At 56.5% G+C, this 15,774-nt stretch overlaps 1 protein-coding gene across 11 annotated transcripts in view; it reads right to left on the bottom strand.

Moving 5' to 3' along the window:
• The window catches only part of SBF1 (SET binding factor 1), an 87,730-nt gene that overhangs the window by 19,541 nt on the left and 52,415 nt on the right, over window positions 1–15,774 (bottom strand). For 8 of the 11 annotated variants that reach the window (XM_055808043.1, XM_055808046.1, XM_055808048.1 and 5 more), the window contains exons 3-13: window positions 13,850–13,987; window positions 13,531–13,665; window positions 10,297–10,407; window positions 8,404–8,427; window positions 7,105–7,210; window positions 6,440–6,572; window positions 4,864–4,972; window positions 3,886–3,999; window positions 3,040–3,117; window positions 2,369–2,482; window positions 148–276 (exon numbers count right to left, since the gene is read on the bottom strand). In XM_055808043.1, coding sequence (XP_055664018.1) covers window positions 148–276; window positions 2,369–2,482; window positions 3,040–3,117; window positions 3,886–3,999; window positions 4,864–4,972; window positions 6,440–6,572; window positions 7,105–7,210; window positions 8,404–8,427; window positions 10,297–10,407; window positions 13,531–13,665; window positions 13,850–13,987 — 1,191 coding nt within the window. The remainder of the gene's footprint in view (window positions 1–147; window positions 277–2,368; window positions 2,483–3,039; window positions 3,118–3,885; window positions 4,000–4,863; window positions 4,973–6,439; window positions 6,573–7,104; window positions 7,211–8,403; window positions 8,428–10,296; window positions 10,408–13,530; window positions 13,666–13,849; window positions 13,988–15,774) is intronic. The other 3 variants (XM_055808045.1, XM_055808049.1, XM_055808053.1) reach the window with 1 other exon arrangement.

The raw sequence follows: 15,774 nt of genomic DNA, 5'->3' as shown, positions 1-15,774 counted from the left end.
CCCTGGCTCCAACCCACAGTGCAATGCCGCAGCCAGAGTGTTACTGCAGATTCCTGGCTCACTCCCTCCAGGGGAAGGGAGAGCTGAGCGGAGCAAGGATGTGTGGGATGGTCAGGCAGGGGGTACTGCTCCCACACCGCTGCTTACCTCATCGAACAGGTCAATCGAGCGGTACGGGGCCCCCCGCTCAGTCACAAAGCCAGCAAACGCCATGCCCTCCAGCACCTTGGTGAGGAAGTCATCCTCCGTCAGCCCCCTCTGCCCAAGGAAGGCTGCCTGGAAGAGGGGAGAGCGCACACTCGTCAGCAGCGCTGCCCAGGCATAAGTCACTCCAGTTGACATGGCAGTGTGGGTGATGCTGTTACCGCTGCAAAGAGCGGGTGCCTGGGTGGCAGTGGGACCATGCCATCTCCTTCCCTGCCCAACGTCAGCACAGGGACAGAGTTTGCACAGAAACCTGTGCCTCTGGCCTGCAAGCGAGAGGAGCATTTGCAGCAGGACACAGTTGATGGCAAGTGAAAGGCACAGCATCAGCCCCCGCGTGCACCCCAGGGGAAGCAGGGCCACAGCGGCCACAGGGTCCTTTGGGAGCTGTGTTAAGGACCTCATCCTGAACAACGCTTGTTCACCTCACCTCTCTCCTGACCATGGCTCTGAAGGCACCTCTCACCATCCCCAGGAGCCCAAAGCACCAGGTTTCCTGCGTCTGCAGAAAGCCCTTAGGACTCGCCCCTCAGCAGATGAGCATGGGAGCTGACCCCACCCAGAACCACCAGCTATGGCACATCACTTGCCTTCAGAAGCAGCTGGTGGGGAACAGCTTTTGCTCCTCCAGGATGAGGATGCTACGCAGGGACTGCTCATCCGCAGCCCTGACGACACTACAGACCTCTGGACCACTATGCCACCTACACTCGCCCTCCTCACCCCTCTGCAGAGGAGCTGGAGCAGCCTCTTTCCAGGGGAAGGAGCCGAGAGGTGCAGAGCTTGGTACTGGAGTCACAGGCACTGCACCAGAACATGGACTGCTGAGTGCCGCGGCCCTAAACCCACTGTGAGAGAAGCACAGATGTTGCTGTGACCAAAGCAGCTAAATAAGTGAAACTCAGGTTATTCTGTACTGCATACTGTTGCTACACAGAGTGATTTTTATGAAATGGAAGTTCATTATGCTTTATTCATTGTAAAGCAGTTTTATGAAAGGACATTTGCTCACGTTTACTGCATGTTTATGATTTTATGGCACTAGTGAATCTTTGTCAGGCACCTGTTGGGAATCTTTACTGAGCATAAAAATATAGCTCAAAACTCTTACGAACACACTGCTGACTCAGAGACAAGGCATTTTACAGTGCAGAGCAGCACCGGTGATGCACGAGTCCAGGCCGTGCACAGTGCGTGCGTGCTTGCATGCGCTCTCCTGGCACACTTTTGTAGGTACAAGGTGTTGCCCCCTTGGCCTTACAACAGGCTGGGCAGAGCAGGCAGGCACAGGCAACAAGAAGGCTCCTGCCTGCTTGTCCTCAGTGACCTTGACCATGCAGCAGGGAGGGCACAGATGTTTGCAGGTTGTGTGATGTGGCCACAGCAAGCTGCAACACTTGAGTCCCTCTACTCTTGTTCCCACAGTCTGTTGCCTTCTCCTGCGTTAGGTCTCCTCCATGGGTACCCAAACACTTCAAACTTTTCCCTGCTCTCCCTGCCCTCCCAGCCTTTCTGGTACAGCTAACACCCCAAAAGCACCAGGGAAGGCAGGCCCTGCCTTCGTCCTCTTCCCAGATCTTAAGAAAATCCCTAGCTCCAGGCCAGGATGTGAAGGACAGCTTCCATGAGCCTCAAAGGTTGCTTGACACCAGGCACAGGGGACACCAGCTGCACTGCATCTGACCACCCACAGGCATAAACAGGGAAGCGCTGTCTTGACCCGTGAGACCTGGGGATGGTCAAGGACAAACACGGGATGCAGGTGGACCCAGGATTGGTGTAGGACAGGTCACTTGCTGGAAACACAGGACTGTCTTCAAGATACAGCTGTATTAGTGCACACCTCTCCACAGATCAGCTCTCCCCAACCTCTGCCCAGCCCACCTCAAAAAGTTATTCCATAGGACAGAATGAAAAAACAATTCTGCCGTGTGGACAGGAGGCCGTAGAGCAGATGGAGCCAAGTCACTGCAGAAACAAGCTCCCTGCGTTCCCTTGCTGGCCAGGTCCCAAAAGCTTCCTCCCTTCCCCACCACACAACTCCCAGAAGTGGCTCTTTTCCCTCTGGGAGCTGCTTCCCATCGTCAGACTGAGGCCAGGCTGGTGGACCCGGCATGCCAGAGGTGCCTGCACACGTGTGCCCGTGCCCGTGCCAGCACCTCACCTTATGGAATCGGATGACTGGCTCAGGATGGATGCGGATTATGTGCAGACACCAGCGATAGCCTTGAAGCAGCTGTGCAAACAAGCGGAGGAAGACAGCACGGATCTCCTTATCCTGTGAAGAGGGAAGGACAGCATAGTCAGTGTGGTCAGGCAGAGGGTGCAGACAAGCCAGCTCATGGGGGCAGGAGTTTACACCCAGCAAAGAGGCAAGGGGATCAAACCACGTGTCAGGGTCAGGTTCTGCTGAGCAGGGCAGGAAACTCAGCAGAGATTCCAGAGAAAAAGGTTGGATTCACTGTTATGTCCCCCCTGCACAGCATCCCCGATGCTGCACACAAGAGGAAAAAGGAGCTCTCACAGCCCCAGGCTTTGCTGAAGTGCCCGAACATTTGGTGTCTGTCTCCAGTCCCTTCTCCAGCGCAGCAGTAAACCCCGTAGCCCCTGTCCATGGGCCAGCTACCGAAACGGCACTGCTGGCTTCCAGGCCATGGCTCAGAGCTGTGGCCTCGGTGACCTGGCTGTACTGCGCTTTGCCTCCTAACCTCAGCAACATCAAGATGGAGATGGGCTTGAAATTGTGCCTGTCTGCTCCACGCCCAAGAAACAGGGTGTCCCAGGAAGGACAGCAGCCTCGCAGGAGGGGTCCCCCTTCCTCCCCGCTCCGCTCACCTGCATTTTGAGAGAAGAGGCAGAAATCGTTGAAGGGGGGAATGCAAGATCTGCCACCTCCAGCTCTGGGTCCAAGACCTGCACAGACAAGGCACAAAGCACACTCAGGCACAGGCCTGGGGGGGGTCTCTACCTTCACAGCTGGAAAAAGCAAAGCATCATTCCCCAGAGACCCAACAGCACCCACAGAAAAAGTCCGAGGGGCTTGAAAACAAACCTACATGGCTGGAACCACCAGGTATCAAAAAACCCTCTGCTGTGCAAGGGAAGCCTCAAGGCCTGACTCTTTCCTTGTGAAGCCCCGCTGCCCAGAGCCCAGACCTGGGCACAGCTCGGTGGGCTGAGGGCAGCGGGGAAGGGGGAGCCACTCCAGCTCTGCTGGGGAGATGTATGCCGCAGGAGGGCTGGGGGCTCAGCACAGAGAGGCTGCAATAGAGCCACCCCCCCCATCTCCCCCCAGCCACAGGCGAGGAACAGAAGCTGAGGCATGCAGCATTTGTTTGGCACGGCTGTCCTGGGCCCACTCTCACATGGCCAGCAGTCTCTGGGAAGACATGAGCAGCCAGAAAAGCTTCAGGGCGGCAGCTGCTTCCTGCCCACAGGCTGGGAGCCAGCCGCCCGATTCCCAGAAACCTTTGGCAGAAGAACCCCCGACTCCAGCACTACCATGCACCGAAGACCATCAGGATCAGGAAAGGTCTCCTGTGACACGGCCAGCAGGACTCCCAGGGTATGGACCTCTGCTCTCAGAGGAGTCCCTGCTGCTCCATTCCCAGCAACCCCTGGAAACGTGTCATTCCCGAGGTGCTCACACCCTGTGGATGGGGGAAAGGCTGCAGCACTTACCATAGAGAGGGCTTCCCGGGTCTGCTGGAGCAGTGGTTCAGGGAGCAGGGAGATATGTACACATTCTGGGACATTGACTGTCCCACCGTCCAGGTCTGCGATAACAACATCCAGCTGGAAGAGGCAGGACAGGCATGAGAGAAAGCCAGGCTTTCTGAGACACCCTCCCCACCACCTCCTGCTGGGTGATGGAGAGCTAGCGAGGGAGTAAGCCCAGCTCAGGAGAGGAGGGTTTGGGAATGGTGTCTGTCTCCTCTCCCATCTTCTGTGAGCAGTCTACTAGCCCTCAGTGGTTATTTTCTCTTATCCATCATCGCCAAACCCTTGCATTTGCCAACACACAAGCTATAAAGGGAACCCATCGCTTCCTGCAACGAAGGTGGCAGGGGGAGGACAACCTGGCAGGAGAGGGATGAAGGTCTGCTCAGCAGGCACATGCCACATCTCTGTGACACCAGACCCCTCGGTACCTTATCAGCCTGGGTGAGCTGTGAAAACACTGACCCTGGCCCAACACAGAGGTGATCCTGCTTAACCAAAGCGGCGCGCCGCAGTTCGTTCAAAAGGCTGCACAAAAGCTTGTTTCAGTTTAGATCAGACTCATTACGCTTTGCTTTAATTCAGTTTCTAAACTGAAGTCTGAAGTGCCAACACAGCCTCTGGGACCAGCGCTGCCAGCTGACTTTCCAAATCCAACCCTCGGTTAACCCCAACTGTTTGTGTGCAGGCTCTGCAGCCCAGAGCCCCACGATGCAGGGCCCAGCCAGCCCTGCCCGGCTTGTGCGGCACGCCTGGACTGCAGCCTGGGCTGGCCAGCCCGAACAAGCAGAGCCTGTGCAAGCCGGCGCGCTCAGCCTGCTGACCCAGGCACCCTCAGAACAACATTTGCTGCTATCTGAGACTGTTGGCACACAACCTCTGCTGCTTCCTTGAACTGCTTCTGCTCCTGGCACAAGGGACAGGGTACACAAGTCTCACCAGCTCCTGCGTCTCCGACTGGAAGATGGAGTGGACTCCGATGATGAAGGGTGTCGGCGTGCTCAGTACCTCAAGGAGTTGTGCAGGCAAGATGGGCACGTACGTGAAACTGCAACCAAAAAAGAGCATCGCTGTAGCCAGTTGAGCCCTGCTCTCTACCCAAGCATCATCCTCAACACTGGCAGATTTTTTAGTAGGGCCTGTAGTGATAGGACAAGGGGGAACTGTTTCAAAACAAAAGAGGGCAGATTTTGATTAGATATTAGGAAGAAATGTTTTACTGTGAGGGTGGTGAGGCACTGGCACAGGCTGCCCAGAGAAGCTGTGGCTGCCCCATCCCTGGAAGTGTTCCAGGCCAGGTTGGATGGGGCTTGGAGCAACCTGGTCTAGTGGCAGGTGTCCCTGCCCCTGGCAGGGGGGGTGGAACTAGATGGTCTTTAAGGTCCCTTCCAACCCAAACCATTCTGTGATTCTAAGATGCTCTGGCCCTGGTCTTATAATCTAAGTCTAAGCGAGGGAGGGGTTTCCAGCAGAGCAACTGAACTCCAAAAGAAAGCTTTCTTTGAAATACAAATAGCCTTTCTGCAGCCTCAGGGTATGGCAGGCCAGTGTGGAAACAGTGCAACAGGCACTGGCAGCAACAGTGGCCTGTCTACCTTGGCTGTCCTACCTGGGTGATGTGCAAACAGCCCCAGTGGTGCCCAGTCAGTGAGCCAGTGTCCCCTTCCCTGGCCAGGCCCCGTGGGTCAACAGCATCACTCGTTCCCCAGGGTTGGGGCAAGGGGGGTGCCAGCCATCCCATAGGAATCACCGTGGCAGCTTGGCCACCACCACCGGCATCTTAACAACAGCCCTGTATGCACATGTCCTTTCTAGGGAGGGCAGAATTTGCACCACAGCTTTCTGGAAGCCTCCCAGTGTTCAGCCCCTCCATTCAGCAAGACTTTGCACCTGGGGCTGGAATGGAGGGCTGCCAGCAGAAGCGATGCACTGGGGCTCTGTGCTCTGCTGCAACACAGCTGAGAGAAGGGAAAGGGGATGGATTCTGGAGAGATAAGCACCTCTGGCCTCTCCCACACGCACCATGGGGTGATCACGCACTGCTGGACCATGTCCCACAGCCTGACAGGTTTGCTTCCCTCTGTCAAGAGCTGCCACAGCTCAGAACAGTGCATGCTAGCTGCTCCTGGAGCTACAGACACTGCTGATAATGCCTCACTCCGTGCTTCCAGTGCTAGAGCTCCAGTCTTGCCCTAGAGAGGAGGGAGGCAAGGGTGGGAAGTTCACACCCTTTTGCTGCCGTGGACACACTCTGGAATTACATGGCTGTGCATGCCGAAGGCTTCGGGAAAGGGGCTTTTAGCACAGCCAGGATCTGTGGGCATTCACCTAGCTGACGCTTTGCCAAGAGTGCCCAAAATGCAGTTATACCAGCTATGAAACTAGGAGGCAGCAAGGGTGTGAAGCGAAGGGGAGTCAGGACAGCCAGCATGGGCTTGGCAGGCAGCTGTGCCCCAGCTGGCTCTGGGGTGCTGTTGGAGCACCAAGGGGCTCAAGGAGCTGTGGGTTCCCTCACCTGTATTTGAGGGGGAACATAAGTGCAAGGAGAGCCCGGCAGGCATCGGTCAGTCTCTGGTAACTGCTGGAGAGAAACAGGATCTTGTGTTCAGTAAGCGCTGCACAGAAGAGATACAGCACATTGGTGATGCCTGGGAAGAAAGGGAGACAAGAGCACTCAGAAACGAGGGTTCCCCTCTCATACCCCACCAGAGACTACCAATCCCCACCCCCCATCTCCACATTCTGCCCAACAGAGGAGCTCAACACCCTCCTGAAGAGCCACTTTGGGGCCACCCAGGTACACGCTCCCCCAAGGAAGCCCCTCTTCTGAGAGATGCTCAGCAGCTCCCTTGAGCTGCCAGTGTCCTTTAACCAGAGGCGCAGGGCTACCAGCAGCACACCTCTGGGCACTCCCTCCTGCTACCCAGGCTGTTTCTCATGAGATCTGGCCACACGTCTGCAGCCGAGCTGCCAGACTCCTGCCCTCCTGGGAAAGGGAAGGCAAAGCGGGGCCAGGGAGGGCTCAGTCTGAGGTGGCTGCAGCTGGAAGAGAGCCCTGAGCTGGCGAGCCAGGCTCAGGAGCACGGTGGGAAGTGACGTGCAAGGAACTCCAGCCCAGGACTCAGCCAGCTGGCTTTAGCACTGGATGCGATGAGAAGGAGGCATGGGGAGAAGTCTCACCAAGCTGGCGGAAGAGCAGGGCCACGCTGCAGCTGCTGACAGGAAGCGAATCATTGATGGGTGTCTGGATCACCTGCCTGTCCCCTGCTCCCAGCGAGATCGTTCTCTGCAAGAGAAAACAGACTCAGTCACTGGGCATCCACCCAAGCAAGAGGCGACCACAAGTGTGAAGGACAAGCCAGCTGCGTGCCGCCTCTCCAAGCCGGCAGCAGCCTGAATACCTGCCGTGCACAGGGCCAAGGCCACCGTGCCCTCGGCACAACCCTCGCAGCCAGTGGGGCAGCGTGTCCTACCACGGCACACTGCCTCATGGCAGCACAGCTGGAGCAAGGCTGCTGCAGGAAGAGGGAGGAAGACCCTGCAACAAACACACACCGTGTGCCTGACTGGGGCCACAGGCTAAGGGGAGGGATGAGACCTGCCAAAACAGCTGGCATGAACAACTCCTCAATGTCTGGCCGCGAGACCTGCACTGGAATGTAGCACACGAGAGCTCTCCAGGACCACGCAACCAGAGCGGAACTGTTCACCTGTGCCATGCCCAGCCAGCGCTGCCAGGCAAAGGAGCAGCACCAGCTCCGCAGCCTCTCCCGTCAGACAGGGAGTACCCAGGCAGTGTGAGCAGGCCTGATGGCTCCTGGTAGAAGGGCTGGGGACAGACAGACTAGGCACAGTCTCATTGCTTCTTCTCCAATACCATTTTATTCCCAGACCTAAGCTCATTCCCAGTGGCACAGGGAACACAACACATCCCCACCCTCTCTCCAGGCTGCAAGGGCTGGGGCAGGACCAGATCACTGGCCCTCTTCTCCTCTTTCTACACCTCTCTAGGGAAAACACTCCCCTGCAATAGCAGGTTTCGCCATGCAACCCACCTCCTTGCTCAGCCCCCTGCAGCCGCAAGAGCTCACGCCACCACAACAGCCCAGATATCCGCTTCTGAACCGCCCTTCTGGCAGAGCAGAACAAGCACCCCTGACCTGGTCTTCCAGACCTTCCAGAGCAGGTCACCATGTTTTCACAACCCCCAGGGGAGCGTGCTCATGGAGAGGCAAACAGCGCACAGCCAGCCTGCTGCGGGGCAGGAACCCATCTCCCTTCCCCAGCGCCCAGGCACACACTCCCCGCTGCCCATCAGCGTGACACAACGCAGACACACGCACAGCTGAGGGTGCTCTGAGACTAACAGTGCCCGAGCGTCCACCGCTGCACCAGTGGCAGCCTGTGCCACCCTCCAGAAGAATAAAAGAGAGGTCGCTAACGAGGAGAGAGACCCAATGAAAGAAAAGGTGTGCGTACCGCTGCTTCGTCGTCCGCGTCAAGCTGAGATAGAGACAGACAGAGATAGCACAGTCAGTTAGAAACACACAAAGACAGCAAGACAACAGGGAAGACGAACACAGGCAGAGGCCAACAACAAGCAGGGACCAATAATCTCGGAGAGGAGAGATGCACACACGCACAAAGCAAAAGCAAGAGCTACCACACTGGAAAAGGGTGTCTGGACACAGCAGGAGAACAGGTAAAGCACGGGAAGGGAAGTGCCACCAACAGACTGTCCTTCCCGTAGCACACTACTTGTTCCCACAGCATGAATTGATCCTGCAAGAACCGGGAAGTGATAAATAATTGTGCCAAAAAGCACTGTTCAGCGAGCCACAGTGGCTCGAAAAGCCACCCTGTCTGAACAGTCTCTCCTCTCCCGTACTGCTGCTTACACGTCCCGCTGGGGAGGAACCAGATCTGGGCAGATCGCGCAGGAATGCTATGGCTCTCGCCCTCAGCCAGAGCAAACCCAGGATGCTTGGCACAAGTCACAGCCCCCTGGGTGTGGGCAGCACCCTGTTTTCTTCTCTGGAGGACTCAGATATGACTGGCATCCATCCACCTCCTGCAAATACCAGGACCCGCATTGCTCTGGATTATTAAAGGAAGCACCGAACCTATGGCGGGAGCCCAAGGGGCACCGCTCCTGCCCAGCAGAAAGCACCAGCCCAAGAAGCCTGCACAGACACACAGGTTCATGACAGCAGCCTCCCCTCATGGTCACGGGCTGCAGCGGTGGAAGAAAGCTGTCTCTAAGCACCAGCAACCTGCAGTGCTGCCCCAGCCTTGCAAAGGCTCCTCCACTTGAGTGCAGCCTGGGTGAGAGAATTTGATGGCATTTCTTGCTGGGGGAAGTGGAGCTCAGCTGGAAGTGAAGCCACTGCAGGAGACAAGTGCACATCCACAGTTACGTTCCAGGCATTAGCATGGCAGAAGAGCTCCAGGGCATTACGCTGCTCTCTCTGAATGCTTCCTGCCAGAGGGTCCAGCTGGGCTCTCTCCACTTCTGTCAGCTCCAAGTCAGCTCCAGTTAGCACTTCCCTACCCATCCGCTGCTCACACGAGCGAGTGAGCCCAGCTGGCCTTCCTAGAGCAGGAGGAGGACTGCTAGAGGAACACATGGCTCAGAGGGGAAAAAACAGGAGGAGAAACTGAGTTCTGGGCACAAGCGAGGCTGTTGCTCCTCAAGGCCTGTCCATCAGAGATGCTGGCCATGCACAGGCAGAAGCCAGCGGTTTGGAGAGCTCCAAGCTGCTCATCTGGCAAACGTTAGCCTTGCTTGGCCCGTCTCCCTACAGCTGACTCGTCCCTGCTCTCACAGATGGCCCGTGACCACTTGGCTCTGGAGCAGCTCTCCAGGCAATCAGGCAGGGCTGAATGGAGGCGCAAGACCTCCCTGAAGCAGGAATGACCAGAGGCCATGGCAATTGTTTGCACAGATCGATCAGTGACTACGTAAGCCAGCTGGCAGTCGAGCCACCCAGTACTCCCTCCTGGAGAGAGCAAGGAGCCCAGATCAAGCTGCCTAGTCATGGCAAGCTGCAGCTAAGCAAAGCAACAAGATCTTCTCAGCTGATGTAGGAGCTGAGTGGCTCCAAATCACAGAGGTTTGTTGTTTCTACTTTTAAGCACTTGGGAAGGCACTGCCTGTGCTAGCCAAGCACTTGTCTGTAGCAGTGTACTGCAGCAGCTCCTCAGTTGCCAGTGCACCAAGCCAGACTCTGCTCACGAGTCAAATCAACCTTGCTCAGCTCACCCCAGCACAGCAAAGCCAGAATACAGCTGAGCAAAACATCCCTGCTTCTGTCAGAGCTGCTCAGGAGGCAGAAGCACAGATAGGTAAGAGGGAAGGGGCAGGTGACCCACCTGAGCTCCGCCAGTGATGGGGATGGTACATGTCAGGAGGTTCCCGATGACATTCTCCAAGGACACACTCAGTCCATCCACGTAGATGGTATAGATCAAACCCAGGCTGTTCTGGAGAGGAAAGCACAGCACAGCTGAGCGTCGGGGTGGGAAGCAGATGCATACAGGTGCAGCTGGGGAGGCCCTCTAGTTTGGAGCACCATTGCATGGAGGGGTTCCCTGTACTTGCTTCCAGACAGAAACACACCCTGTGACAGTCAATTCTCAGGTGTAGTGCTTGAGGTCTTCCCCCTCAGACCTCTCACAGTGAGTCCTCATCAGCAGGACAGGATATTAGCACGTGCTCAGCTTGCTTCCAGCCAGCAACACCCCCCCATTCCAGCACTGACCCCACCAGAGCTGTCCCCAGATGCGTCCCTGGGCTAGAGCTCAGAAGGAGCAGTACAGAGGTGTTTCAAAAAGCTCCGCAGGCAGAGGTGCCTGCAAACAGCTGGACTTCCCCAGCACCCCCAAGCACACCCAGTCTCTGCACATTTGCATCGGGTCTCCCAGAAACCCCAAGTAAGGGATGGGAAGGAGATTGACCTTTCCACACAGGGCTTCCCGAGACACCTGTCCGGGCCCTGCTCTGCTTGCGGTCTGCCCAGCGTTTGGACACTGCCCGTAACAACATGCTTTAACTTTTGGTCAGCCATGAACAGGGCAGTGAGACTAAATGATCATTGCAGGTCCCTTCCAACCAAAATATTCTATTCTATTCTGGAAGCAACACCAGCTCCAGTACAGAGGGAGTTAGGGGGCACAGGCACAGGGCAGCATTCAACAGAAGCTATAATACACAGATGAATAAGGAATTTGAGGAATTTGTCTTCAAGGCATCCTCTGGGTGTTGGTTTTTGTTTAACTCAAACCATCTCCCCATGTCAGTAAGGAAAAGAGAAAACAAAAATACTGCTGCTTTGGAGAGAAGGGGCCAGGCAGGCTACAGATTAACCGAATGAAGAGCAAGCTCACACTCCTGCACATTCACAAACAGTGGTGAAGGCTCCTGGGGTAACGTGTGTATGGCTTGACCTCACCCTGAGCAAGAGGGATTCTCGTAGTCCAGCATCGTGCTGACCAGAGGACCAACGGGTCCAAGTCTCAGGCTGCACAGACCTCTCATCAGAGAAGGGAGGGAGCCACAACAACCCAAGTCTTATGCTGGGGAAGTAACAGGCTGCACTTCAGACTCAGCCAGTGAAACCTGTCCATTCACCCAAAGAGCAAAGGCAGGGTTTCCACCTGTTGACCTTCTCCTGGCAGGGACAGGGAACAGCGACAGGAGAGGCAAACCCTGCTCAACAGTCAAACGCAGCATGTCCTGCCATGAGCTGAGCCTGAAAGTGGGGCTGCTTTGGCTCCCCTCAAGCAGGTCGGAGGTGTGTGGCACTCTCTGCTGCAAAGCAGACCCTGCTCCCACAGCTGCCACACTCAAGAGACCTTCAGGGGATACCCAGGGACATTTCTGGTTTTGTATCCCAGCTAAGGGGGAAACGACCCAAGGCCCAGAAGAACAACAGGACCGTAGTGCTCTTGGTGCTCATCTGTTCCTCAAAAAATCCCGAAGGCAAGTAATTCAAGCAACTGAGCAATGAAATCAGGCAGCTAAACGTGCAATGCAAATGTTACTGGGCCTCCTAACAGCACCAGCCAGGGAAGACGAGCAGTCAGGTACGCAAGGACCAAAATGAGCCGGGAACAATTTCAGCGCAGTCCCCAGGGGAGAAGCTCTGGCAGGAAAAGTCTGTCCTTTGGAACAAGTTAGCTGATCCACTTTCTTCCAGAGTCATCCCCAAGCAGAATGGCTTTTGCCACAGCCCAGATGACCTCACTCTGCTCGCCCAGGCTTGAGAAAATGAACAGCTCCTGTGTTTCCAGTTCTACAAAGGCCAGGTGCGGTAAACCCCATCCCAGATGTGAAGATGACCATATGATGTAACTGCTTGCAACAAGGGAAACAGACTGATGATGCAGGCTCATTCCAGATCACATGCTATGCTCCCTTCCATCTCCAGTCTTACTGTTCCCGCTTGCTGGAAGGGAGCTGCTGTTTTAACACCACCCATCAGCCAAGGCAGGCTTGACTTAGGCTCAGACAACTTCCCCAGTAAAATACCTAAGTGTACAGACTTTTTTACTGCAAGGGTGGATGAATACTGATACAGGTTGCCCAGGAAAGCTGTAGTCTCCATCCTTGGAGATACTCAAAACTCAGCTGGACGATACCCTAGCCAACCTGCTCCAGCTGACCCTGCTTGAGTAGGGGTTAGTCCAGAAACCTCCAGAGGTGCCTCCAACCTCAGGTACGTGGTTTGGAGCTGTGAGTCTGTCAAGCCCTGATTTTCTGCTGTTTGAAGCAGCTCCAGGCCAGAGAATGGAGTGATTTATTTTTTTCCCTGTCAGTTATTAATGCCTTGAGCACTGAATGCCCTGAGGGAACACCATGTGCTCCCATTCAGAGAGCTGGCTGTGAACAAGAGGTTCAAGAACAGGGTAGAGCCCAGAATCATATATCCTCACACTGGGAGGGGAAAAAGGAAGGACATAGCCTGGCCTGATGGAGAACACTGCCCTCCTACAAGCCCAGCACCTGGACAACCCAGCAGAGAGCCCACAATAAATGCTGGGGGGATTCTCCCTTTGAACCAAGGGAGCAGCAAGGCAGGCAGGCTGCTGGGTCCAGAGGCTGCTCACACCCCACCTGCCCCAGAGCTGTGGGCACAATATGCATGGAGGCAGTTTGTAAACACGCCAGCCTGCAGCCTGTGCCCTACCGAACCTTTTACAGCCACATAATGCAGCAGGTTTAAAGAAAATAAAGATGGCAAAGATAAACGCTCCCACAGGAATGGGTTGTTTGTCACAGTTTCTCTATTCACAAAACTGGGTCAGGGCCACCAGCTGCTTGGCGTGGCCGAGTCCCTGGCTTGCTGTTCTGCAGTCAGCCGTTCAGGTTCAGCTGCTGACCCGCCTTGTGGAGCCGGACCGGGATGCAGAGAGCAGGCTGGGGACAGGCTGCTCTCCCACGGGGTGCTGTGCCAGGGTGCTCCTACAGTTCCTGCTCCTGGCAGCGACTACCTGGCTCCTGGCTGCTCCCAGAGCCAGGAAGTCTTCACTAACGTTGCTCTCCTCTCCCGCCCAAGCAAGGGCCCTGCTCCCCCACGCCCCAGCCGCAGTGCATTTCGGACTTACCCTGAACACCTCTGCATGGTCCAGCCGCGACACCAGCACCAAGCTTTTGGGAGCAAAGAGCTGCGCAGGTTGAACGGGAGATGATGGCTCCTCTTCCTCCTCCTCCCCCTCACCATTCCTGGGGTGGCTCTGAGGCTAGAGAGACACACATCAGCCAAGTCCCAGGGTTAGGAAAAGGATGCTCTTCCCTCTCCCAAGCTTCTGACGCCAATGCCCAGATTCCTCCAACACAGGGAAAGCAGGAACCACTGGCCAAAGCCAAAGGCAACCAGATGCTGTTAACCACCCTTCCCAATCTGACCCCGGCAGCCCACAGTACCTGTGCACTTTCAACAGCCTCCCAGAAGGTGAAGCAGGCACAGTAATGCCGCTCTGAGTTGATGTCGGTCAGCACAGCCACAAAGAAGGTGGGGGGGTTCCTCTCCGTGAAGAGCTGCCAGCCGCTGGGCTGGCAGAACTGCAAGAGAGGGCAGGGAAGGGCAGTCAGAGGGGCTGCCCTGCCCGCACCGCTGCCCCTCGCTCCCCCGCATCACTTCAGCAGCAGGAGCCTGGAGCTTTGGTGGGCTGGACAACATGAAAGCAAACCACCAGGTGCCAACACCACCGGGTAGCAACTCCTGGGGACAGGGAGCTTGGTGTGGCACCACATCACCTATACAGTATATAAGAAAATGGCTGTGCCGACTTTCCCGGCAAAGGCTGCGGCACCCACAGCCGCCACAGTCCGGGAGCAGGGAGAGCACTGGCCAGAGCATCCCGTCCCTTCGGCAGGGGACAGCCGGGCAGGCGCCTTCCCCTCCTCTCCACAGGGACAGCAAGAGCTGCTTGGAGAAACCTAAGCTGTGAGGAAGAGTGATGGGACACCCTGGCCAAGCTGGGCACTCTCCACCACCTTACACCCATCTTAGAGCCGCAGGAGCTGCCCCAGCACAGGGGCCGCGAGGAGCTGGGCTGCGCTGTGCAAGGCAGCCACCTGCAGCCGGCATCAAGCCTGCGAGGCTCGCTGGGCTCTGCAAAGTCCTCGCAGCCCACCACGGTGCCAGGCAGCCGCACACGGACACTGCACAAACTCTAGGAAGGGAAGGAAAGGTGACCGACACACTGCCAGGGCTGGGCTGAGCTCCCCACTGGACAGGGCTGCCTCCAGGCACCAGCATCTGCTCCGGGAGATGGCACTCCTCCCTCGGGGCCAACAGCTGGAAAACACCCAGCCCAGGCTGCACCCACACCGAGCTTCAAGCAGCTCTGAACACATTTTACCGGTTTCTGGGGACTTTCCAAACACCCTCCCAGGGCTGGTGGGTAATTCCAGCCAGCGGCCCCAGGACTGCCCCTGGGTTTTGAAGTCTCAAGGGATTTTTCTTTATTTCCTCAGCATTCTACATTCGGCTGGTGAGGAGCGGTGGAAAATTCCCGACACTTTTGGGACCTCACCGTGAGTGGGGCAGCTCAGCTCCTTCTGAGGCTGCAGCCCGATGCACTGTGAGGACAAGGCAATTTGAGCAAACCCGAGGATGAGAATAAGGTAGCAATGAGGCCAGAGCGGCAGAAAGGATGCCACAAAGCTGCAGAAATCGCTGCTCCAGCCCATACCCTTGCGAAATCAAAGCTGGTTTCAACCTGTTGAAGTTTTCCGACTGTTCACCCCTCCACGTGCAGGCACACACTGCCGCATGGACCCCCCTCTGCTCCCCTGGGCAGCCTGGTGCAGCCACAGCCATAGGAGCTGGACATCCGCCACACTGCACAAGCTGGCTTTCTTCAGCTGCCCAGAGGTACGGCAGCGGGAAGGTGAGGCAAAAGCATTCGCGCAGCTGCTTCCCAGAATCTGCCACAGATGTCCCTGTAAACATGAGTCCCACGGCCTCTTCTTCCTGGTGCCATTTTCAAACCAGCCTGCCTCCTGCCCAGTTCCCCTTGTCGGCGCGCCCAAGGGGTACGGCTCAGCAGCTATCAGGGCAAGCACACAGCGTCACTCTCCCAACAAGGGGGTTCCTCCCTTCGCTGGGCTCTGCAATGAACCCATAGCTCACCGCTCTGCACAAACATTTCCGAGACATCGCAGAAAGGATAAGGCCAAAGCACACAAAGCTTCTGCCCTCAAGGAGTTTGCTGCTGGGTCCCACCCAGCACCTCCCGACTGCTGCATCCTGGTGCAGAGGGATGCACTTCATGACCATGGTGTCATGAAGTGCATCCTGTGGAGACAGGTATGTGCAAGCCACATCTCGGGGGCCAAGCGTG

This window comes from Falco peregrinus, chromosome 6 (genome assembly GCF_023634155.1).
Source record: "Falco peregrinus isolate bFalPer1 chromosome 6, bFalPer1.pri, whole genome shotgun sequence".
NCBI classification, from domain to species: Eukaryota; Metazoa; Chordata; class Aves; order Falconiformes; family Falconidae; genus Falco; species Falco peregrinus.
This window is presented reverse-complemented; position numbering and strand designations above follow the sequence as displayed.